Source organism: Nomascus leucogenys, chromosome 16 (assembly GCF_006542625.1).
Source record: "Nomascus leucogenys isolate Asia chromosome 16, Asia_NLE_v1, whole genome shotgun sequence".
NCBI lineage: Eukaryota > Metazoa > Chordata > Mammalia > Primates > Hylobatidae > Nomascus > Nomascus leucogenys.
The window spans coordinates 16,984,344-17,008,667 of NC_044396.1; the positions used below are offsets into that span (position 1 = coordinate 16,984,344).

A 24,324-nucleotide genomic window follows, 5' to 3' on the forward strand; every position below is an offset into this window, starting at 1 on the left:
TATGGGACCACTGTCATATATGTGGTTCATTGTTAACTGAAATGCTGTTAGGCATCACATGACATATGTGCATATATATATATATATATATATACACACACACACACACACACAAACACACACACACACACGAACATTTTCTTCATTCATTTGTCCATTGATGGACATTTTGGTTGTTCCCATATCTTAGCTATTGTGAATAATGCTGCAATGAACATGGGAGTGCAGATACCTCTTCAACATACTGATTTCATTTGCTTTGGATATATACCCAGAGTGGGATTGCTGGATCATACTACTATTAATTTTTTGAGGAATCTTCTTACTGCTTTCCATAATGACTGTACCAACTTACATTCCTACCAACAATGTACAAACATTTCCTTTTCTCCACATCCTTGTGAATACTTGCTTTTTTCTTTCTGATAACAGCCATTCTAACATGTGTAAAGTAATATTTCACTTTTGTTTTGCTTTGCATTTCATTGATGATTAGTGAAGCTGAGTACCTTTTCATATACCTATTGGCTATTTACATGTCTTCTTTTGAAAAACGGCTATTTAGGTCCTTTAGCTTTTTTTTTTTTTTTTTTTTTTTGAGACAAGTCTTGCAATGTTGTGTAGGTTGGTCTTGAATTCCTGGTCTCAAATGATCCTCCTATTGGCCCTTTTACCCATTTTTAAATCAGGTTATTTGTTTGTTTCTTGCTATTGAGTTGCATGAGTTCCTTATATATTTTGTATTTTAACGACTTATCATATATATGCTTTGCAAATATTTTCTCCCATTCTGTAGGATGCCATTTTATTCTGATGATTGTTTCCTTTGCTGTGCAGGTTTTTAGTTTTAAATTATCCATTTTACCATTTTTGCTATAGTTGCCTTTGTTTTTGGCACCATGTCCAAAAAATCATTGTCCAGACCAATGTCAAGAAGTTTTTCCCTATATTTCCTTTTAGTAGTTTCAGTTTCAAGTGTTACATTAAAGTCTTTAATCCATTTTAAGTTGATTTTTGTATACCATAAAGGTCCAATTTAATTCTTTTCCATGTGGATATCTAATTTTCCCAACATTTATTGAAGACACTATCCTTTCCCCAATGTGTGTTCTTGGCACCCTTTTCAAACATTAGTTGATCATACATATGTGGATTTATTTCTGGGCTCTCTATTCTGTCCCATTGGTCTATGTGTCTGTTTTTATGCCTAAGCCACACTGCTTTGATTACTGTGGCTTTGTAATAAATTTTGAAATCAGGAGGTATGACGCCTCTAGCTTTCATGTCTTTGCTCAATATTGTTTTGGCTATTCAGGTTGTTTTGTAGTTCCATATGTATTTTAAAATTGTTTTTTCTATTTTTGTGAAGAATACCATTAGGATTTTGATAGGAACTGCACTGAATATGGAGATCACTTCCAGTAATATGGACATTTTAACAATATTAATTCTTCCTATCTATGAAGAAGGGATGTCTTTCCATTTACATGTATCTTTTTCAACTTCCTTTATTAATGTCTTATAATTTTTCATGTATAAATCTTTGACCTGTTTGGTTGTTTGTGAGTACTTTATTATTTTTATTGCTATTGTAAATGGATTGATTTTTTAATTCCCTTTTCAGATACTTTATTCCTTGTATATAGAAATATGATTGATTTTTTGTTTGTTGATTTTATAACCTGCAACTTGACTGAATTCATTAATTAGTTCTAACAGGTTTTTTATTGAGTCTGAGTCTTCAGACTATTCTACGTACACGATCATGTCATTTCCAAACAGAGATAACATTATTTATTTTCTGATTTGGTTGCCTTTCTTTTTCCTTATTTGTTGACTAGGACTTCCAGTACTATGTTGAAAAGTAGAGAAAGTAAGTATTCTTTCCTTGTACCAGATATTACAGAAAAAGCTTGCAGCTTTTCCCCACTGACTATGATGTTAGTTGTGGGAGTCTCATATATGGCCTATATTGTGTTAAGGTAAATTCCTTTTATACCTATTTTGTCGAGAGCTTTAATCATGAATGGATGCTGAACTTTGTCAAATGCTTTTTCTGCATCTATTGTGATAATGATCTGGGTTTTTTTCTTTTGTTTTGTTAATGTGTTGTATCACATTGATTGATTTGCATATATTGGGGTCCTTGGCAGTAAAAGGTGCTGCAGTGCTGCTTATCTCTTTTCCTTCTATTGGGGGAAGTTGTGGTCAAGGGGATGCCCCTTGGTGGTAGGTCCAGCACATGGGCGTGTTTGGGCCACAGAGATGCCACTGTCAGAGGTGCAAGTGCATGCAGAGCAGCTGCAGAGCTGGGTCTGGAGCACAGGTACATGCAGAGTGATCACGGCTTTGAGGTCCCAGGTCACAGCCACTTCTGAATGACATTTTCACGGAATGAGAAAAATGGCCACAGAAGGACTGTTAATTTTGCTGGATAAAAATTCTTTATTGTTTCTGCAGCAATAATGTGTTTCAGGATTCTGTTTTCATTAAATACTAACAATATCTTGGTTCTCCAATAATTATAACAGATTTTTGTGCTTAATGCTTCCCCTTGAGATTTACCATCTTCCCCATGAAGGCATCTTCCTTTTGCATTTGCATAGCATGGTGTACTTTCTATTATCAATTATTATTATATATTTTATAATGACTTGTTTACATATTTTTTATTTTTTTCACTTTTAAGTTCAGGGGTACATACATGTTCAGGTTTGTTACATAGGTAAACTTGTGTCATGGGGGTTTGTTGCACAGATTATTTTGTCACCCAGGTACCAAACCTAGTAGCCATTAGGTATTTTTCCTGCTCCTCTCTCTCCTCCCAGCTTCCACTCTCTGATAGGCCCCAGTGTGTGTTATTCCCCTCTATGTGTCCATGTGTTCTTATCATTTAGCTGCCACTTATAAGTGACAACATGTGGTATTTGGTTTTCCATTCCTGCATTAGTTTGCTAAGAATAATGGCCTTCAACTCCATCCATGTCCCTGGAAAGGACATAATCTCATTTTTATTTTTCTATTTTTTTTTTTTTTTTGAGATGGAGTCTCACTTTGTCATCCAGGCTGGAGTGCAGTGGCACGATCTCGGCTCACTACAACCTCCACTCTCTGAGTTCAAACAATTCTCCTGCCTCAGCCTCCCGAGTAGCTGGGATTACAGGCGCCTGCCACTGTGCCCAGCTAATTTTTTGTATTTTTAATACAGACGGGGTTTCACCATCTTGGCCAGGCTGGTCTTGAACTTCTGACCTCGTGATCCACCCACCTTGGCCTCCCAAAGTGCTGGGATTACAGGCATGAGCCACTGTGCCCGGCCCATAATCTCATTTTTTATGACCGCATAGTATTCCATGGTATGTATGTACCACATTTTCTTTATCCAGCCTATCATTGATGGGCATTTCTGTTGATTCCATAATTCACATGTATATTTTACCTCTACTATTAAATAGGAAATTTTCCAATGACAGGGTCTCTATGTGATTCATCTAGCATTCAAAGAACGATACCTGGAATATAATAGTTGCTCAATAAATATTAGTTGAATGATGCCTGCTTAGATCATCTCTGTAAAAACTCAAACTACGGAATAGTTATTATGGCTCCACATCAGTTTTTATTTTCAAAATCAAATATCTTTTGAGCTTAATCTGTTCTTATTTGCCCAGCTTTATTTATTTCCTTCTAATGAGTTGCATGCTTTCTTTATTCAAGCCTGCTCATTCTCACTAACCCCTATATTCAATTCAATGTAGTGCATATAATTTGTAGGCCTAGAACTTGGACCAGACAGCCTCTCTTAATATTTAATTATTCCATGCTTGTAGCTATTAATTATCACTAGAAAACTCTATGCTACTTATTATATATTTTAATTACTTGGTTTTGACTAACTTAGATAAACTCCCCCACTCCCCGGCCTTTTATTTGAGATGGAGTTTTGCTCTTATTACTCAGGCTGGTGTGCAATGGCACGATCTCGGCTCACTGAAACCTCCACCTCCCAGGTTCAAGTGATTCTCCTTCCTCAGCCTCCCAAGTAGCTGGGTTTACAGGCATGTGCCACCACACATAGCTAATTTTGTATTTTTAGTAGAGACGGGGTTTCACCATGTTGGTCAGACTGGTCTCGAACTTCTGACCTCAGGTGATCCCCACCACCTCAGCCTCCCCAAGTGCTTAGATTACAGGCGTGAGCCACTGCACCTGGCCAGATAAAACCTTTTGTATTAAAAAAAATTCTCAAATGTCCATCTTTATCTGGAAGACTGTCTTCCTAAACTAAATCATGGTTATACCATTTTGGAATAAACTATTAGATTATTTGCCTATAAGATGTATAAATATGTTTGAACTACTTAACTTCCTTAAGAAGAGTGAATCTTTAACTTCCTTAAGAAGAGTGAATATTCACATTTACTATAATCAAATAGTATATAATATACGTGTCAGGTTCTGTAAACTATTTTGTAAAGGTAATCGAATCAAATTAATGAGGGAATAATAACTGGATTTTACAATTTTGAATTAGCATATGTATGGTCAACGTATGGAAGGAGGTTCAATTTATGGTTCAATCTGCTAATTCTTATCAATGCCTTTTTTAAAGAAATCTGTGGCATCCTTAAAACCACTGTTTAATACAACTGCCAAACTGCTTCTGAGTCCAGCTCTTCCTGAAGGAATTTATTTATATGAATAACTGCCAATTTCAAAGCTACTATTTAATTTTGCAGTAACTTCCTAACAAAGTCATATTTCTCAAAACAATTATAATTTCACTAGAAATTGAGGGGAAGTTTCCATGGGCCAGCATGTTATCTAATCTCTAGATATTTCATGGAGATCCCCACAACCTCTTACTGCTGGCCCCTTAAATCCCAAAGTTAAGCTCAATGTCAAGAAATATAATAAGGATTCTCTACCGGCATTAACATAAAAAGATTATCAAGGCATTGCCTTTTAATATCCCATCAAAAGCTTCATAAGGAAAGAATAAGAAGGAAGGACAAGAGTTTCAAATTATTAGAATTCAATTAAAATGTAAAATCTTAACATTCAATTAAAATGACACTCAACTAAAATGTAAAATCTTAAGTGTTTGGAAGTTTGAATGAAGGTTGGGCTAAAATTTTCTATGTAAACAATATGGATAAGGCATCCTATATTAGGTAGATAACAGTGATGGCAACTTTAGGAGCTAAGAATGACAAGGCCCACTTTTCAGATGAGTCAAGGCAGGTCTACAGATAGAGTATATCAGTTGTTCCACATCACTGGTGAAGGAAAGAAGAGGGCTGGGTCTTTTCTAGATGCCTGCCAGCAGAGAGAGAAGCTGGATTTCCAGCAGGGGTTCAAGAGACCTAATACACGCCTCGGCATGAAAGCAGAGGCAAAGGAGACATGAACGGTTCCTGGAGAGAAGGTACTCACTATGTGCCCTTTTACCAGGACAGGACACAACAGAACAGGATAATGAATCCCTGTTTTGATAGCCAGGCTTAGGAAATAGGAGGCGTTACCTAACTGATGGAAAAAGAAGAGATTTTCCGTGGATGGAACAGGAGAAGAGGAAGGCTTGATGCTGACACACAGTATAAATGACAGGGATCTTCTCTGTTCTGCTTGGGTTAGAAAGTGAGACCAGAATGCCCAAGGAGGAAGAGTTACGGGAAGTCTCTGCTCATGGTCATTCCTTTCCTCTTCCTCTGCATAATTTGTTCTTTATCAGGGATGTCTGATTCTTTGGCTTCCCTGGGCCACACTGGAAGAAGAATTATCTTGGGCCTCACATGAAATACACTAACACTAATGATAGCTGATGAGCTTAAAAATAAATAAATAAATAACAAAAACATCTCATAATGTTTTAAAAACATTTATGAATTTGAGTTGGGCCACATTCAAAGCTGTCCTGGGCCTCATGTGGCCCGTGGGCCACGGGTTGGACAAGCTTGCTTTAGATCTTAGCTCAGTTGCACGTTTTCACAATCACCTTCTCTGACTTCTCTGACTAGAGACTCTCATAGCACAAGACTTGCCTGACTAGAGACTCATAATACAACACAATTCTCCTTTACAGCACTTTTCACAATTCTCCTACAGCACAAGTGTAATATTTCACAATTGTAATAATACACTTATTTGGATGTTTCATTAACTTTCCCCACTAAACCTATTAGGGATATATGAATGATTTTGTTCCTTTTTGTACTGCTACCACTGAGGAGAGTGCCTACTCCACTGCAGACACACATAACTAGTTGTTTAATGTATGAATGAATGAAGTTGATTGGGTTAAAGGTCATTAAGGACAGCAAAAGTATGAAAAGGAGGACACAATTAGTAAGTTTATAAACTACTCAAATCTGGTTAGAGTTGGTCTTATTTACTGTCAATTGTTTATGGCCAAATAAAAAGCTATGGCAGACCATATCTTTGTCCTGGTCAGCTGCACATGTGAGCAGCTTAAGGGGAATTTTGCCACACTGCCATTGACTTTATGATGCATGTCAACAATGATGCACACAATTAGAGATGATGGCTATCTGTTTTACCTATGAGGCACCTTTGTTCCTACGTGTGTTTGGTTAGGCAGGACTTTGAAAATTACTTCCATTTCACTCATGTTGACATTATATGAGTTAGTAAGTAAAAAGCAATAGGGATGAGACAAGATCTTTGCCCTCAAAATTCATAAAGTGCTTCTCTGAAAATTGTTGACATCCCCATACTTCAAGAGCCACAGTCCAAATGCATTCACCATAAATTATAGGACATTACCCCATTTTTTTCATTGTCATTAGAAGTGATTGAAATTTTCCAGAGCTTCACTAGTTAAATTAGCAAAGAAAAATGGAAGTAGGATCTAAAGTAGGTTCTTTACTAAAGAACCCCTACCCCCTCATTTTATCATTGTTGCTCGTCATATCATAATGGTAACACTAATCATAATAGCTAAAATGTATTTAAAGCTTCTACATGCCAGCCATGGAGCTTTAAATATATAAACATTTAATTTAATCCCCAAACATGAAGGCAGGGACCACACTTTGTACACATCTATATCCTTAGGAACGGCATAGATGCAAGAAAATGAATGGTAAATATTTGTTAAAAGAATCACTATGGGCCGAGCGCGGTGAATCATGCCTGTAATCCCAGCACTTTGGGAGGCCAAGGTGGGCAGATCATCTGAGGTCAGGAGTTCAAGACCAGCCTGGCTAACATGGCGAAACCCCATCTCTACAAAAAAATTAGCCAGGCATGGTGGCAGGCACCTGTAATCCCAGCTACTCGGGAGGCTGAGGAAGGAGAATCACTTGAACCTGCGAGGCAGAGGTTGCAGCGAGCCGAGATCATGCCACTGCACTCCAGCCTGGGTGACAGAGCAAGACTCTGTCTCAAAAATAATAATAATAACAATAATAATAATAATCATACAAGAATCACTATGGGCTAGGTGGGGTGGCTCACACATGTAATCCCAGCACTTTGGGAGGTTGAGGTGGGAGGATTGCTTGAAGCCAGGAGTTCAAGACCAGCCTGGGAGACAAAGTGAGACCCTGTCTCCAAACAAAAAAAAAAAATTTTTTAATTAGCCAGGGGTAGTGGCACACGCCTGTAGCTGCAACTACTTGGGAAGCTGAAGTAGGAGGATCACTTGAGCACAGGAGTTCGAGGCTGCAGTGAGCTATGATCACATCAGTAGACTCCAGCGTGGGCGACAGAGCAAGACCCGTTTCTTAAAAGAAAAAACATATGCAAACAAATGGGAGGAGGGGACAATGCATGTAGTGTTCAAAACAGCCATCTTTAGGCAACTCAGTTTTTAAGAACTATAAATTGAACACCATACCCTGATAAATTTCACACTAAATATATAGAATAATAACACAATAGAGCTGAAAGCAACCTCCAAGGAGACCTCATTTTATATTTACTGGTTGAGTGACCTTTAGCAAGTAATTTAACCTCTTCCTGAACCATAAATTTTATTAACAGTATGAGGGTAATAACTTCCTTGCAAGTTGTAGAAAATGATAAGCTCCTGATACTATGCTTGGCTCCCAGTAAATGGTTGATGTTGTTATTCTGTTAGCATTTTATGAGTAAAGAAATTTAAAGGTAGTGTTTTTGTTCTAGGAACTTAAAAAAAAATCAAGACTATGTTAATACGTTGCATTCTGTGGGAAATATGACCAAAAAATCAGTATATTAGGGCAAATTGGACTTCGTATGATGATAAAAGGCTACTTCAAAAGATAAACACTGTAGACATAAAACAAAATGAAACAAAAGTCATAGGTAGATGGGTAGCTTTAAACATTGATAAAGGGTATGACTATAGCAACATAAGAAAGAGTTCAAATTAACTTTAAAAGTACATGAGAATTTTAGAGAAAACTGTTAGAATAAGAATTATAATCACCGAATTTTTTTTTTTTTTTTTTTTTTTTTTTTTTTTTTGAGACGGAGTCTTGCTCTGTCGCTCAGGCTAGAGTGCAGTGGCGCAATCTCGGCTCACTGCAAGCTCCGCCTCCCAGGTTCACGCCATTCTCCTGCCTCAGCCTCTCCGAGTAGCCGGGATTACAGGCGCCCGCCACCACGCCTGGCTAATTGTTTTGTATTTTTAGTAGAGACAGGGTTTCACCATGGTCTCGATCTCCTGACCTTGTGATCCGCCCACCTCGGCCTCCCAAAGTGCTGGGATTACAAGCGTGAGCCATCGCGCCTGGCCAATCACCGAATTTTGACATACACATCACCAAGTTATAAAGCCCACAAGACACTCTGTGGCATCAGTCAGGTCAGCTGAATGTCACAATATGCCCTGCACCTTCTCTCTGCTTTATTGTTCGCCTTAACACTAATCACTGCCTCACGCCCTATTTTGGTTGTTTCTTACATCACTCCTGACTAAAACATAAACTCTATGAGGGCAGAGATTTCCATCTGTTTTGCTCCTCACTGAATCACCAGTTCTGAGTGCCTGAGACACAGATGGTCCTCATTGCTTATTTGTGGATTAAATAAATGAAGGCAGAAATTGAGCCCCAAAGAAACTAAGTGCCTTGTATATAGCTGGTAACTGCTGAACCAGTTAAGTTGTGCCAGCACTTCTAAACTCTCCTTTTCAATTCTCTAAGCTGTCTCTTTCTGTGAAACCTTCATCTGCCTTTCCTTTTTTTTTTTTTTTTTTTTTTTTGAGACAGAATCACTCTGCAGCCCAGGCTGGAGTGCAGTGGTGCAATCTCAGTTCACTGCAACCTCCCACATTCCGGGCTCAGGCAATCCTCTGGGACCAGAGGCACGTGCCACTGTGCCTGGCTAATTTTTAATTTTTATTTTTTTGTAGAGATGAGGTCTCACTATGTTGCCGAGGCCAGTTTCAAACTACTGAGCCCAATCAATCTGCCCGCCTTGGCCTCCCATACTGCTGGGATTACAGGTGTGAGCCACTGCACCGGGCCATCTGCCCTTTATTACCAACTGTGAGAGGGATGGAGCTGTATATCTGAACTCTATGATAATCTACAACCATTCTTTGAGGGTTTCTAGCACATTTTATCTAGCATGCTTCTAGAACTCCCATTACATAGGGAAAACTGTTTTTTTTTCCCAAAACTCCACAATTTCTCCAAGACCCTATATAAGAAAAACTGCTAGCTCATGAACAGCTAAACATAATGCCATTGGCCTGAATCTGACTTTTAAACTACTTTAAAGATAGAATAGACTATAAGCAGCCTAGTCGCAAATCGGTTGAATTCTTAATGGTGTAATTTCCTCTTTAAAAATAAGCACTGGGCTGAGCCAGCTCCCTGGTGAAGGAACTGAGAGTGAACAAACAGAAGTCAACATGTAGGTTACCCCTAAATAGAAGAATGAGAGGGCAAGTAATAAAGGGAGCCAAAAGAAGAAGACAATGTAATGATAATCAGACTCTTGGGGCTTTTTCCTATGGAAATATATCTTGGAATGTGTAACTTTTTACTAAACAAACTATTAACCAAGTGTGAGACAAGAATACAGACATTTTCAGATATGCAAGGGATCAAACAATTTAACTACCACATACCCAGACTAGGATGATTTCTCGAGACTCCTGAAAAACTAAGAGAGCAAGCTAAGAAAGGAAAATACAGGATACAGGAAACAGTGGGTCCAACTGAAGAGAGCAACAAAGGGAATGTCTTTGGCTGACAGTATCTAGCAAACCTAGACAGCAGTCAACTTAGAGTGGGGCAGAGGATGGAGGGTCTTGGAGGGAAGTCTCTCAAGGAAAAGTACATTTGACAGAAAAAAATAATATGGTTTGAAATAAAACGAGGCCACCATAAAGCTAAGGCACAAGAACAAAGGAAAGGTTATTAGAAACTCCAAGGGAACAAAAATTGCATGTAAGAAAGAAAATATAATCATAGATTAATTGACTCCATGTGAATATTTATTTATTAGTAATATATATTTTTAGAAGTTTAGAGTTACCCAAGACACAAATCAAATATTTAATTATGGTTATAACTGAATAGGATATAAAAGCTATAAGTCTTATAAAAGTAAAAACTTCAGAGTTTGTGAGGGGGGAGAGGAAAAGACAGCTGAAGGCGGATTACAGAGGCTGACACTGTCATCTTATAAAGTGGCGAGTCAAAAGAGACTGCAGTTGATGAAGGAAGAAATAAAGGTGTAGTAACATTACATGTAAAAGATACCTGTAGACCTAATCCCCTAATTCCACATGTGGACCAATATACAATAGATATATTAATATAACTATATCTAGAAGATGAAGAAAAATGATGCCAAAAATAGACAAATCAATAAAATAGGTGAGTTAAAAGTGGTTATATATGGAGATCAGGATTGAGGATGAGGGGAAGTGGGATAGAAGATAGCTTCTTGCTATAAGCTTTTTGTAATATTTAATTCTCTGTAACCAATGGTTAGTATTACTTTAATGGAAATAAATTCAAATAGAGGGAGAGAATAGGTTCATGACTCAGTCAAGTCCCAAATTCTTTTGCAAAGAAACTCCTCTTTCCTATTAAAAAATTCCAAGTCCTTGTTGTCTTGTAACTACAAGTGTACTTTCTGCAACTACTAATGAAGGAGGGACTTTGTAAAAGTTACCCTATTTCTTATAAAGATACAACTATAGATTACAAACTCAATTTCTTAAACCTAAAAGGAGATGAGGTAGGGTGAAAGTAAGAAAATACAGATTTATTTTTTGGAACTGTAAACTCAAAATTAATGAGCTATAATGCCTTAGCTGCTTATAGGTTCTTCCTGTGCTGATGACAATTCAGCAGTGAACAAAAAGAAAATTACAAAGTTAATATCCCTTGCCTTCTCTCAACCTCAAGATTTTTGGCAGCTAGAGTTTCACATTGTTAGGCAGAAAGGTTTAACACAAGCATCTGGGATTCATTCATGTCAACTATTGCTCTTTAAAACAGAGTATTTTTTATTTAAAATATTAACCTTCCTTTAAAGACTATTTCAGGAGAAATAAATGTCCCCTCCTTCCTATTCCCTGCCAACACTCCATTTCAAAGTTTCAGCCTGCCCTAGGAAATTGAAAAGGTACTCCCTTGCTACATCCTAAATGTCTCTTTGTTCTAAATGCAAAAGCTTCAGGACAGTCCCCAGGGTGAACAGCATCTCCTGGATCCTCAAAACTACTTCCAGATGTGAGCCCCCAAGGTAGACGACCAGAGGTTTCCAACCCCTTTCCAGATGACAGCCTCTAGAAAGATGGGTGTGGCAGAGACCTAGTCCCCTGACTCCAGACATGGGCCAAAGAGCACATGAATAAATTGAAACATCTCTCCCTACCACATGGAATTCCCTAAGGGAGAAAGCCTTCTGATGCCTCTCCAGCAACACTCCACATTAAGTCTCCAGAGACCTAAGTCTCCATAGATCGAAGTGTTATTGTTCTGTCTCTTACCCATTTTTTCTCTCTTCCTGTTTTCCATCTTCAATACCAAACAACAACAAGAAAACACTGTTCCTCACCTGGGTCAACTTGTGTAACTCTGGACACACTTTGGGGATTAGGTTATTCTGAAGGACTAGAGTCTTCAGGCCAGGCAGTTTTCCTAATGCTGAGGGCATCTTTGTCATCTTCTTCCCATTCAAAGTAATGATCTTCGTATTTTTACCACCACTCAATGCTTTTATTAACAATCTCTCAGTCATGATCTTGGAAAAGAAGTAGAAAACAAAGAAGGTAACCATTAGAGATTAGAGTTCTTTATTATACAGCTTTAGAACCTCTAATTACAGAATTGGTGTGTCATAGAAACAAGAACATTCTGAGATCCACCAGGTTGAAGGGGGGAAGCATTAGATTATTTTCCCTTGTGAAAGATATGAAGGGAAAGTAGATGGTCCAGGTTTGGGGCAGGAAATGTATAATGTAAGCCTAAGATAGCTTATGCCTGCGATGTTGAAGTTATCAGAGATTAATGAGGACACAGAAGTGAACTTCTAGGAGCTCCCACTAGTCTAAGATAGAAAATATTAAGGATCAGAAAAAAATAATCTAGAGTAGACTGAAATCAAAACACATTAAAATCTGAGTTCATAATGGGATTTTTTAAAAAGAAACATTACTCACCCTGGGAATTACTAGTGCACCAACTCAGTCTGAAAATTGATAAAGGAAAAAATATAAGCATTTATTCTGCTCTTCCAGTACAAACTGCACTTAAATATAACTTAATAATAAAGTTCTTATTCACAAGAATTGAAACTAATAAATGAGAAAGAAAAAATAACTAATCACAATTTTTGCAAATTCTAATAAAATAATAGAGCTATGCAAAAATCATAATTGGAGACTAAAAGTATTAGATGAAAGGTTGATGAGGAACTTTATAAACAAGTGATCAGGTTAATAACTCACTAATCATTTTAGCATCAATAAAATTGAGACAATCACATTATAAGCCTTATGAAGTAATGAATTAAAAAGTACACAGCAGCACCACCTATGAAATGTTCCTGCCCAAAAATTAAATCTGAATCTAATCATGGCTTCAAGATCTAACTACTATTTACAAAAAAACAGAACTAGAGAATAAGTTAAGTTCATTATAGGGAAACACTCAGTCAAATCTATAATATGGAAGATTCTACAGGCCTGGTCCCTGGTCCAATGTCACAAGGTTTCACCAACAAATGAAAGACATTAATAAAAAGGAGGGAAAACTGTTATGATGTAAGTGAAACTTAGGGCAAATAACAGCTAAATGCAATGTCCGGACTGTATTTGAATCTTCAGTTGAATACAAACATCTCAGGGAAATTTGTTCATGGGCTATTAGATGAGAGAAATTAATTCTGTTCCATGTGAAAATGGTATGGTGGTAGTATTTATTTTAAATGTGCTTAACATTCAGAAATGCATATTGAAATGTTCAAGTGAAATAAAATGATATCTTGAGTTTTCTTTAAAATAATCTAGGGGGGAAAGTGGGTGGAAGAAACTGATCAAACAACATTGACAAAATGTTGATAATTATTAACACTGAGTAATAGACACATAGGGGTTTGTATTAGTCCATTCTCACACTGCTAAAAAGAAATACCTGAGACTGGGTAATTTATAAAGAAAAGAGGTTTAATTGGCTCACAGTTCTGCAGGCTATACAGGAAGCATGTTGCTGGCATCTGCTCAGCTTCTGGGGAGCCCTAAGGAAACCTACAATAATGGTGGAAGGCAAAGGGGGAGCCAGCACTTCACACGGCCAGAGCTGGAGGAAGACAGGAAGGAGGTGCTACACACTTAAACAACCAGATCTCAGGATAACTCACTCACTCACTAGCAGGAGAACAGCACTAAGGGGATGCTAATGCATTCATGAGAACTCCACCCCCAGGATCCAATCACCTCCCACCAGGCCCAGTCTCCAACACTGGGGATTATAATTGAACATGAGATTTTGGAGGGAACACAAATCCAAACCATATCAGCATTCATTATATTAGTCTTGTTATTTCTGCTTATGTTTAAAAATTTCCAAATAAAAGATTAAAATGGTGACAAAAAGGAGAGGGAGGGGAGCTGTGGCCAGTAACATTTGATTATTATCACAACCCCATTAGCACCCAGATAGGATGAGTCTTAGAGGCATTAGGATTACACATGCATGTGACACACTTAGATGTGGATTTCCAAAAACTTGAACATTATAAAATACATTCTGCACTGAAAGTGATCTGAACAGAAATCAATCCTTCCTTTGGCATTCAGAAATCACTTTATTTATTTATTCAACAAATATTTACTGAGCACCTACTACATAGTCAACACTGTTGCAGGAGTGAATGAAAAAGATACAAATTTCTGTTCTCAAGGAAATTCCATTCTAGTAGGGTAAGAAAAGCAATCAGATAAGTAAATCTACTATGTTAGATGGTGATTTGATGCCAAGGGGAAAAAACTAAGCAGAAAAGAGAAACAGGGAGTGTGGGAAATGATAAGTTTACAATTTTAAATAGGATGACCAGGAAAGGCCTCACTGAGAGAATGCTATTAGAGACAAGACCTCTTCCAGTAAGAGAGTAAAATCAAGTGCCAGAATTCTAAAAAGGATCATTAAATTTTTAAAGGGATTATAATGAATATCAATATCATAACAGTAAATCAAGAGATGCCAATAGTGACTTTCAGTTGCTAGAAAGATAATTTTTCAGCTTCTTAATCACTGCTGTTTGCCTTCCCTCTTCCAAACCTATGCTTCGTCTTCTTTACTTTGATATTATTTGTTTCCTAAGAATAATAAAGCTGTTACTACCCAAACAAACTGATCACAAGGCTTTGTTTAAAAAAAAAAAATCCATGACCATCATCACCTCTTAAGTAACTATTCGGTGGCTAGCATCCCAGATGACACTGTCCAAACCCTAGAAATTTGTTACTGCTTTAAGTGGGTAAACAAACCAATACAATCTGATACTGCTTTCTGTTAATCTGCTGAACCTAGAAAACCTGGTTAACATTTTTGAGTCTTTCTTCTCCCTTACTTCCAATATATAATCAGTCCTATTCATACTGCCTGTTCCAGTTATCTATCACTGGGAAACAAACCACCACACATCTTAATGGCCTAAAACATTTATTTTATTGACAAATCTTTTTTTTTTTTTTTTTGAGACAGAGTCTCGCTCTGTAACCCAGGCTAGAGTGCAGTGGTGCAATCTCGGCTCACTGCAAACTCTGCCTCCCGGGTTCATGCCATTCTCCTGCCTCAGCCTCCCAAGTAGCTGGGACTACAGGCGCCCACCACCACGCCCGGCTAATTTTTTGTATTTTTAGGAGACGGGGTTTCACTGTGCTAGCCAGGATGGTCTCGGTCTCCTGACCTCGTGATCCACCTGCGTCAGCCTCCCAAAGTGCTGGGATTACAGGTGTGAGCCACCACGCCCAGCCTTTATTGACAAATCTTAATCTGGGCAGGGCTTGCCTATAGTTCTCTTAGTGACAGCTATAGCAGCTCAAAGTCTGCTGCAGAAACCATCTAAAGGTTTACTAACCCACATCTGGTGGTAGATACTTCTTATTGGCTAGGGCCTTAGGGTGGTCAGCCTCTACATGTAGCCTCTCCAATGTGGCTTGGACTTCCTCCCAACATGGTGGCTTGGTTTGAAGGTTGAGCATCCCAAGAGAGAAAGTGGAGTGGAAGCTGTATTACTTTCACGACCTTGCTTCAGAAGTCATACAGAATCACCTCTACCACATTTTATTCATTAGAACCAAGTGACAGAAACAAGCTCATATTCAAAGGAAGACAAATTAGACTCTGCCTCTTGAAGGCAAGTGACCAAAAATTTGTGGACATGTTTTAAAACCCACCACAATCCACCCTGTAGCCATGAGCTGTTTACATTCTTCCCATATGCAAAACAGACACTCTTCCTGCAAAGCCCCCTTCCCCAAAAGTTTCATCTATTTAGAACATCAGGTTCAAAGATCTTGTCATTTAAGTTAGGTACAAAGGTAGATGAAGCTCCTCTGAGGCAGTTCCTTTATTTCAGCTTGAGTGCAGTTCATCTTGACCTGAAGACCTATCAACTAAAGAGACAAGTTATCTATCCACACATACCTAGAATACAACATAGGAAAAACAAAGGGCAGGCAATAGTTAGTCCCATTCAAAAAAAAAGGAAAAATCAGAGGAACAAAGTAGCCACAGGTTCATAGCAATTCTGAAATCAAATGAGGCACAAGGTTGTCATTTTTTTTGTTTTTTGTTTTTGAGATGGAGTCTTACTCTTTCACCCAGGCTGGAGTGCAGTGGTACAATCTCAGCTCACTGCAACCTCTCCCTCCTGGGTTCAAGCAATTCTCCTGCCTCAGCCTCCTGAGTAGCTGAGATTACAGGAATGTGCCGCCATGCCTGGCTAATTTTTGTATTTTTAGTAGAGACAAGCTTTCGCCATGTTGGCCAGGCTGGTCTTGAACTCCTGACCTCAGGTGATCCACACGCCTCAGCCTCCCAAAGTGCTGGGATTACAGCAGTGAGCCACTGCACCCCGCCCACATGTACTGCCTGGGATTAGCTTTTGGTTCCCGTTTGGGCTCTTGATTCCATCCTCTTGAATTTCTTTCCTTTTCCATAAAATGTAGCCCATGTTTGCCAAGTAGTTTCCTCAGTCTGCTTCCCGCCCATAGAAGTTCAAGGTGCCAAGGGCCTCTTATTTTAATTCTTTTTTGATAACAGCCTTATTGAGATAAAACTCACATACCATTAATTCATCATTTAAAGTATACAAGTCGATGGTCCTTAGGATATTCACCAACTTGTGTAACTACCACCATAATCCATTTTCGAATATTTTCATCATCCCCAAAAGAAAGTCTGAAGCCTTTAACAATCACTTTCCATTCCTCCCATCCACCCCAACCCTAGGCAAATACAAATCTACTTATCTGTATAGATTTGCCTATTCTAGGGATTTTATATAGATGAATTTATATAATATGTGGACTTTTGTGACAGGCTTACTTTACTTAGCATGTTTTCAAGGCTGAGATGCTTTGGATATGTGTCCCCACCCAAATCTCATATCAAATTGTAATCCCCAGTGTTGGAGGTGGGACCTGTTGAGAGGTGATTGGATCATGGGGGCAGATTTTCCTCTTGGTACTGTCCTTATGATAGTGAGTTATTGTGAGATCTGTTTGTTTAAAAGTGGTGGCACCTCCCCTGACTCCCTCCTGCTCCAGCCATGTGAAATGTGCCTTGCTCTGCTTTTGCCTTGCACCATGACTGGAAGCTTCCTGAGGCCTCCGCAGAAGCAGAAGCTGCTACACTTACTTTACAACCTGCAGAACTCTGAGCCAATTAAACCTCTTTTATTCATAAATTACCCAGTCTCAGGTATTTCTTTATAGAACTGCCAAAACAGACTAATACAAAGGCTTATCCATGTTACAGCATGTACTGGCACTCCATTTATTTTTATTGTCAAATAATATTCCATTGTATGAATACATCACAGTTTACATTTCCACTCATCAGCTGATGGGCATTTGCATTGTTTCTACTTTTTGGTTATTACAAATAATACTGCTACAAACACCATCTGTGTACAATTTTTTATGTGGACATGTTTTCATTCTCTTGGGTATATACTTAGGGATGGAATATGTTGGGTCATACAGTACCTCTATGTTTAGTCTTTTGAGGCACTGCCAGACTTTTCCATAGTGGCTGCACCATTTTACACTCCTACTAACAGTGCATGAAGGTTTATCTTTTCATTTTATTGTCCTTCTCAATCCAACCTGATGCAAATCCTTTAAAAACTTCATGGGTTTCTTTTAAAACAGTTTATAATTCACTCCATCAGACAAAAACCACACCCACAAATCTCTTTCGGATGGCCCACCTCTATCTTGGGTTCCCATGTGAAACTGCCGTGAGACATTATCCTTAAGATTTTTAGGGGCCCTATTGTTTGTTGGTAAGACAGCGTATTTAACCTTCCTGTTCTTAACAAAGCCTTTTATAGCCATGCCTTTTCATCTTCATCATTTTACTGAGAGTTCCCTGGATTGGCTCTGTCTGGAACAGATTGCTTAATTTTGGCATCATTCACTGTCTGGAGAGGTTAGGAATGAAAAAAGTATTTTTCAAACCCAACAAGTTGTGGCTCCTTTATATCGAACAATTTTTTTTATCTTGCTTGCTTTTCTCCTTTTGTCTTTTGCTATAGGGGCTAGAAGAATCGAGATAGCACCTTTGACATTGCCTAGAAATCTCTTTAGTGAGATCATCCAGTTGAGCTATACTTATTTTCCACTGTTTCATGGAAAATAAATTTCCAGCATTGCTAAAATTTCTGCTACTATGTCACAAGGTCACCTTTCTTCCAGCTTCCAACCAATAATATCTCTCACCTTGTTTAAACCTTCACCAATAGCTTCCTGAAGTGACACTAGGCTCCTGTTAACAGTCTCTTCAAGGCCCTTCTAACTTACACTCAAGCTCAGTTCCAAAGCTCCTACTACATGGCTTAGTAGCAGCAAATTGTATATCAAGATTTAATAAAAAATAATAACAATACAAACCATTAGGAATTGTATAGAACATGGGTTTTATTACAGGAATTTGACCTTATATAACTATGGGAGCTGGTTAAGCCTTCTATATATGGTTGTTACTTTTGTGCCCAGTGTTATGCCTTCCCTAAAATGCAGAGAAGCCAAAAGAGAAGATCTAGCAGAAGTGACGGTACACAAAGTGGCAAAGAGTCTGATCAGTTGGTTCAAGGAAGATTTCCTGCTATTGACTGCTGGGTCCAGTCATAATGGATTAAAAAGAGCTAACCAGATGATGAAGTAAATGTGAAGTGGAAAAGCATTTAAATAAAAGCATGAAGAAAAGGTTCAGGGGCATGAAATACACAGGACCATGGAGAGTATAAACAATTGATTCTAGTGCATATATCTAAAGAAAGGAGTGATGGGAGGTGACTCTGGAGGAGTAAATAGGACCTGTCATGAAAGACGTCTTTTAAATGCCGTAATAAGGAGACTTCATCCTATGGGAATAGGAAGCCATCATAAGGATTAGGTTAGAAAGTATATTAAAATATACCCAGAATTTGTTTTAATCGAGTGATTAAGAAGTGATTGTTATGAAGGAAATTTATACTCGAATCCCTAGAAACAGAAGGCAGGGCCACGTGGGAAAGGACTGGGGACTGTCAGGAGGTAGAAGAGAGTAGCAAGGGTAGAAAGTCTAGGCCAGAGGGCTAGGCGCGGTGGCTCACACCTGTAATCCTGGCACTTTGGGAGGCCAAGGCGGGCAGATCACGAGGTCAGGAGATCGAGACCATCCTGGCTAACATGGTGAAACCCCGCCTCTACTAAAAATACAAAAAAATTAGCCGGACGTGGTGGCAGGCGCCCATAGTCCCAGCTACTCGGGAGGCTGAGGCAGGAGAATGGCATGAACCCAGAAGGCAGAGCTTGCAGTGAGCCGAGATCGCACCACTGCACTCCAGCCTGGGTGACAGAGCAAGACTCTGTCTGAAAAAAAAAAAAAAAAAAAAAAAAGTCTAGGCCAGAGCCTTTATTGGAGTTCTTGTGGAAAATACAAAGCAGGAAAGGATAAACAGTTTAGGACTGGCCAGTGTGAATAATTCTGTGGGTTTTGGGATTTAGAGGTGGTTCCCAGTGATCTGGTACCTGGCCCTAGGATGATTAAAGCAAAGGAATATTGTCTCCTGGGGTGTATGGGTCAGACAGAGGAGGTCTGGCTTAGGACTGGTTAGTTTGCATATCAAAGCCATGCTCCTGGCTGCACCTGCCCTTTGCTATCTCTAAGAACCAACTAACCCCAGTAGGAGCAGCCCCTCCTCAGCCAGAAAGGTTTTTTAAGATGTCAAAACATCAGAATATACAAAAAATAAAAATCAAAAAGATAAACGATACAGGAAAGTGGTAGTGAGATTTGCATTTGTGGCAGTTCACTTTAGTAGCATAAAAGAACGGTTTAAGGGAGTAAGACCAGAGGCAGGGATGGCTTCTGTACTATTCCAGGTGATGGAGATAAAGTGATAGGTATAACCTGGGTAAGACTGTGACTAGAATCTGGTCTCTTTGTAGGAGCATTAGATAAGCCACAATTTAGGATGTGGAGAGATGAGAGTTGTGTAATATTTAGCAGGGTACAGCTGTGACACAGGTCTAGGTTTATTAAGACAATGAGAATCTAGGAAAGACAGATTCAGAAAAAGAGGTGGAGTTTGCTCTTTCAAACTTTTCAGTTTTCACCATCTTAAACACACTCCTTATGGACACCAGCTGAAAATGAAAGGGTTGCTGATCTCTGTGCCGTATAGGCTAGCCTCATGGAATGTCAGAATCTAGAGCTTTCCCAGCAACCCGAAATCAATCCATTTGGCAGGCAAATTGAAAAAATCACCAGCTTTTTGAGACAGCATCAGCCTGTGAACTCAGCAAAAAACTAGGAATCTAAAGTTGAATGTTAATCCAGACGGTTACTGACTTATTGTGTAAATTTAGAAAGTCAGTCAAATTGCCTGTATCTATCTCTCTTCTCATCAGTAAAATAACAAGAAAGAATGCCAATCTGTTCCACAGAGATTGTGTGGGAAACAGCTAACTAATGATTACAAACTATTCTGGAAGTATAAAGTGCTGTAAGAATGCTAAAATATATAGCATCCTAGGAACTCAAGGACCCTAAAGTTGAAACAATCATTAATTTTATTAACAGAGAAGGGTTGTTTCATTTATTAACACTCTATAATACAAAATAATATAGCTAATTCTTAATATGACAAGAGCCCATGACAAATTAAAAATTTTGGAAGTTGGAAAAATGCATGAAAAACAGGAGTTGATAAACACAGGTTATGGCAGAAACCAATGCACTTACTTCATTTGTTTTGGCAAGCTTATTTTGTGATTTAAAATGTGGTCTGAGACTTGGGGTAAAAGTTTCAAACATGATCAGATGCTTCATATACTTGAAAACTGCTGTAGAAATTCTGTCCTGTAATAAGGAAGGGTACTGGGTTTCTCTTGGTTAGTTTTCTTTTTAAATATGGAAATGGAAGGTTTGATTTAAAGGGCTTAGGATTCTCAAAGCCTACCTTCTAGAGTCACTTACTAGCTATGTGACTAGCCTTTGGATTCTCTAGCCTACCTTCTAGAGTCACTTACTGGCTATGTAGCTTAAGCAAGTTATTCATTCTCAACCTCTTCAAGTCTCATTTTCATTCTCTAAAAAATAGGGATGAAAATAGCAACCCCTGCTTTCCGTGAGGCACAAGTAAGCCAGATATTTAAAGCATTTAGCACACGGCCTGGCACACAGTAAGAGCTCAGTAAAAGGTAGTGGTTTGCTTTTGTACAATCTCATATACACATTTAAATTAAGAGTTCCACTTTCTGTTAACAAATCTCAAGTGTGCAAGCACTACCCCTGAGGCTGATCTAAGGTGCTAACATGTGCCCACTGTGCCAAAGATGTCTCCCTGATGCCACTTTCTTGCCACTATACTCTTCTTTACCCATCACTACTTCAACTTATTGCTTAGATATCTGAGTACACTCTTGTTAGAGAAGTTCAAATGAGGGGCTAAATAAAGATCCATTGAAGATGTTATACAAGAGATGCTTAAGCTGGCTACATGGCTGGAAATAAATTACTGGTTCACAGACTTTAAAACAGAAAGAGATTTGTAAGAAATACAGTTACAAACTCTTAATTTTGTCAAGTAAGGACTTTTTTTTTATTCACTCTCAACTACTGCCACCATAAATTCATAAAAGTAAGGACATTTTAAACCCTTCTGTTGAAAGAGGATGACATATACATAAGTTTCTTAAATTGATTAAATTTGCTTTATGAAAATCTCGCTATCTTATACTAAATGTTGTTATGTTGCCAATGGGATCAGTTTACAGACCAGCATTTAATTACCACTAGGCTAGAGGAATCTCTCAATATTCTACTTAAAATCACATACACAAATACACATACATATTTTTATATTTTTGGGAAGCTTTACCAAGTATTAAACACAGAAAACAGAAGTAGCCAATCAAAACAAAAAGTAGCAATGAATAGATTACAAAATAGAACACTGAGATAAACTAAGACCAGTAAGATTGCTAAACATCTACAAAGTCTAATAAAGTAGGGAATAAACCAAAAAGGAGGATAAGATAATGCCAAGATTTTGGCTTGGAAACTAGGCTTGCTTTTCTTTTTTTTTTCTTTGAGGCAGTCTTGCTCTGTCCCCCAGGCTGCAGTGTAATCTCTGCTTACTGCATGCAACCTCTGCCTCCTGAATTCAAGCGATTTTCCTGCCTCAGCCTCCCGAGTAGCTGGGATTACAGGCATGCACCACCAGGCCCGGCTAATTTTGTATTTTTAGTAGAGACAGGATTTCTCCATGTTGGCCAGGCTGGTCTCGAACTACTGACCTCAGATGACCCACTGGCTTTGCCTCCCAAAGTGCTAGGATTACAGGCGTGAGCCACCATGTCCAGCTGGAACTAGGCATTTTTGACTGACATAAGAAATTTAAGTTAGCAGACCAGGTGGAGATGGTGGTGGGTGAAACCCTGTTTGAAACCTCCAGCCACTGCTCACTTCTTGCTGAGTGCTGCCACAAGGAAATCCTGGCTCAGTGTAGACAGCCCTTGTAACTTTTTTTAAGAAGCTGGAAATATGAATTTTTGGTGAAATCTCCCCTTAAATGCTACCAACTACCTCACATCTTTTTTTTTTTTTTTTTTTTTCTTTAAATCACTACACAGGTCTAACAAAGTATGTCTCTGAGCCACATTCAGTCCAGCAGTTTGGAAGCTCTGACGTAAGTGTGAAAAAGAGGGTCAAGGATAACATCCTAAAGGACAGTCAGGGGAAGAGGCTCAGAACAGAATAGCACCTAAGGAGGAGGAACCATTTAGCAAAGAGTGGTGTATTAGTCAGGGTTCCCTAGAGGGGCAGAACTAATAGGATAAATATATATAAAGGGGAGTTTATTAAGGAGTATTGACTCACACGATCATAAGGTGAAGTCCCACAATAGGCCATCTGCAAGGTGAGGAGTAGGGAAGCCAGTCCGAGTCCCAAAACCTCAAAAGTAGGGAAGCCAACAGTGCAGCCTTCAGTTTTTAGCTGAAGGCCCAAGAGCCCCTGGCAAATCACTAGGGTAAGTCCAAGAGTCCCAATGCTCAATGAAGTCTGATGTTCGAGGGCAAGAAGCATCCAGCACAGGAGAAAGATGAAGGCCAGAAGACTCAGCAAGTCTGCTCATTCCACTTTCTTCTGCCTGCTTTATTCTAGCCATGCTGGCAGCTGATTAGATTGTGCCCACCCAGATTGAGGGTGGGTCTGTCTCTCCCAGTCCACTGACTCAAATGTTAATCTTCTTTGGCAACACCCTCAGAGACACACCTAGAAACAATACTTTGCATCCTTCAATCCAATCAAGTTGACACTCAATTTCAAACATCACAAGTAGTATTATGGAAAAAAGATAATTTCAAGGAGGGTGTAGTCTACAGTGCTAAAGGCAGCAGAGATTTCCAGTAAGTTAAGGATAAGTTAGCAGTTCCTGGTACTACTCTTAGAAGCAGTTTCAGTGACATGGTAGAGACCAAATCCAGACTGTTTTGAGTCAGGGGGAGGACAGGAAGAAAGAAAACAAAACAAAACAAATATATATATATATATATATATTCAAAATTACAAGTTTAAATAAATAGGTCCATGTGCAAAGGGTGTCATTCGTTAGCAATAATTAAAACAAGCTTTGTAAATATATTACAACATACACAAAATAGTACTTTAAAGCACTTGAATATTCTTTGTGGAGCTTAGGAAAGGTGTTTTCTTAATTCACATTAATTCACCCACAATACCAAAAGAGTTTAAGAATATCAAAACCAAACCTGACAACCTCTATGTCAATCAACAATCTTGACAGCTAAATCCTAAACAGAATATAAATATCAAAGTTTGAGATATTCAGTAGAAAGCAAAACAGAAATACTATTAGAATGTTTACCTTATTATATCAGATACTTTCTTGGTCTCATAATGGTCTCATAATGTCCTACAAGTTACTACGTGCTAAATTCCTACATGCTTAATTCTAAGAGCAACAGTGAAACGGCCTCTCATTCTAGCATTCCAAGGCTCTGCTTTATAAACCACCTTGACAATCCCACTTTTCCAAAAGAGATTAGTAGCCTATCACATTTCTGCCTCCCATTTAGGTGGCATATAATACACCAAAAACCAACCTGTA

At 38.6% G+C, this 24,324-nt stretch overlaps 1 protein-coding gene across 2 annotated transcripts in view; it reads right to left on the bottom strand.

Moving 5' to 3' along the window:
- LRRC69 (leucine rich repeat containing 69) overlaps window positions 1-24,324 on the bottom strand; it is a 131,370-nt gene that overhangs the window by 101,242 nt on the left and 5,804 nt on the right. Inside the window, exons 2-3 of one of the 2 annotated variants that reach the window (XM_030794980.1) lie at window positions 12,635-12,663; window positions 12,031-12,216 (exon numbers count right to left, since the gene is read on the bottom strand). In XM_030794980.1, the coding sequence (XP_030650840.1) occupies window positions 12,031-12,213 (183 nt within the window). In that variant the 5' untranslated portion in view covers window positions 12,214-12,216; window positions 12,635-12,663. Of the gene's footprint in view, window positions 1-12,030; window positions 12,250-12,634; window positions 12,664-24,324 lie in introns of those variants that run through there. The other variant, XM_003268287.2, reaches the window with a different exon arrangement.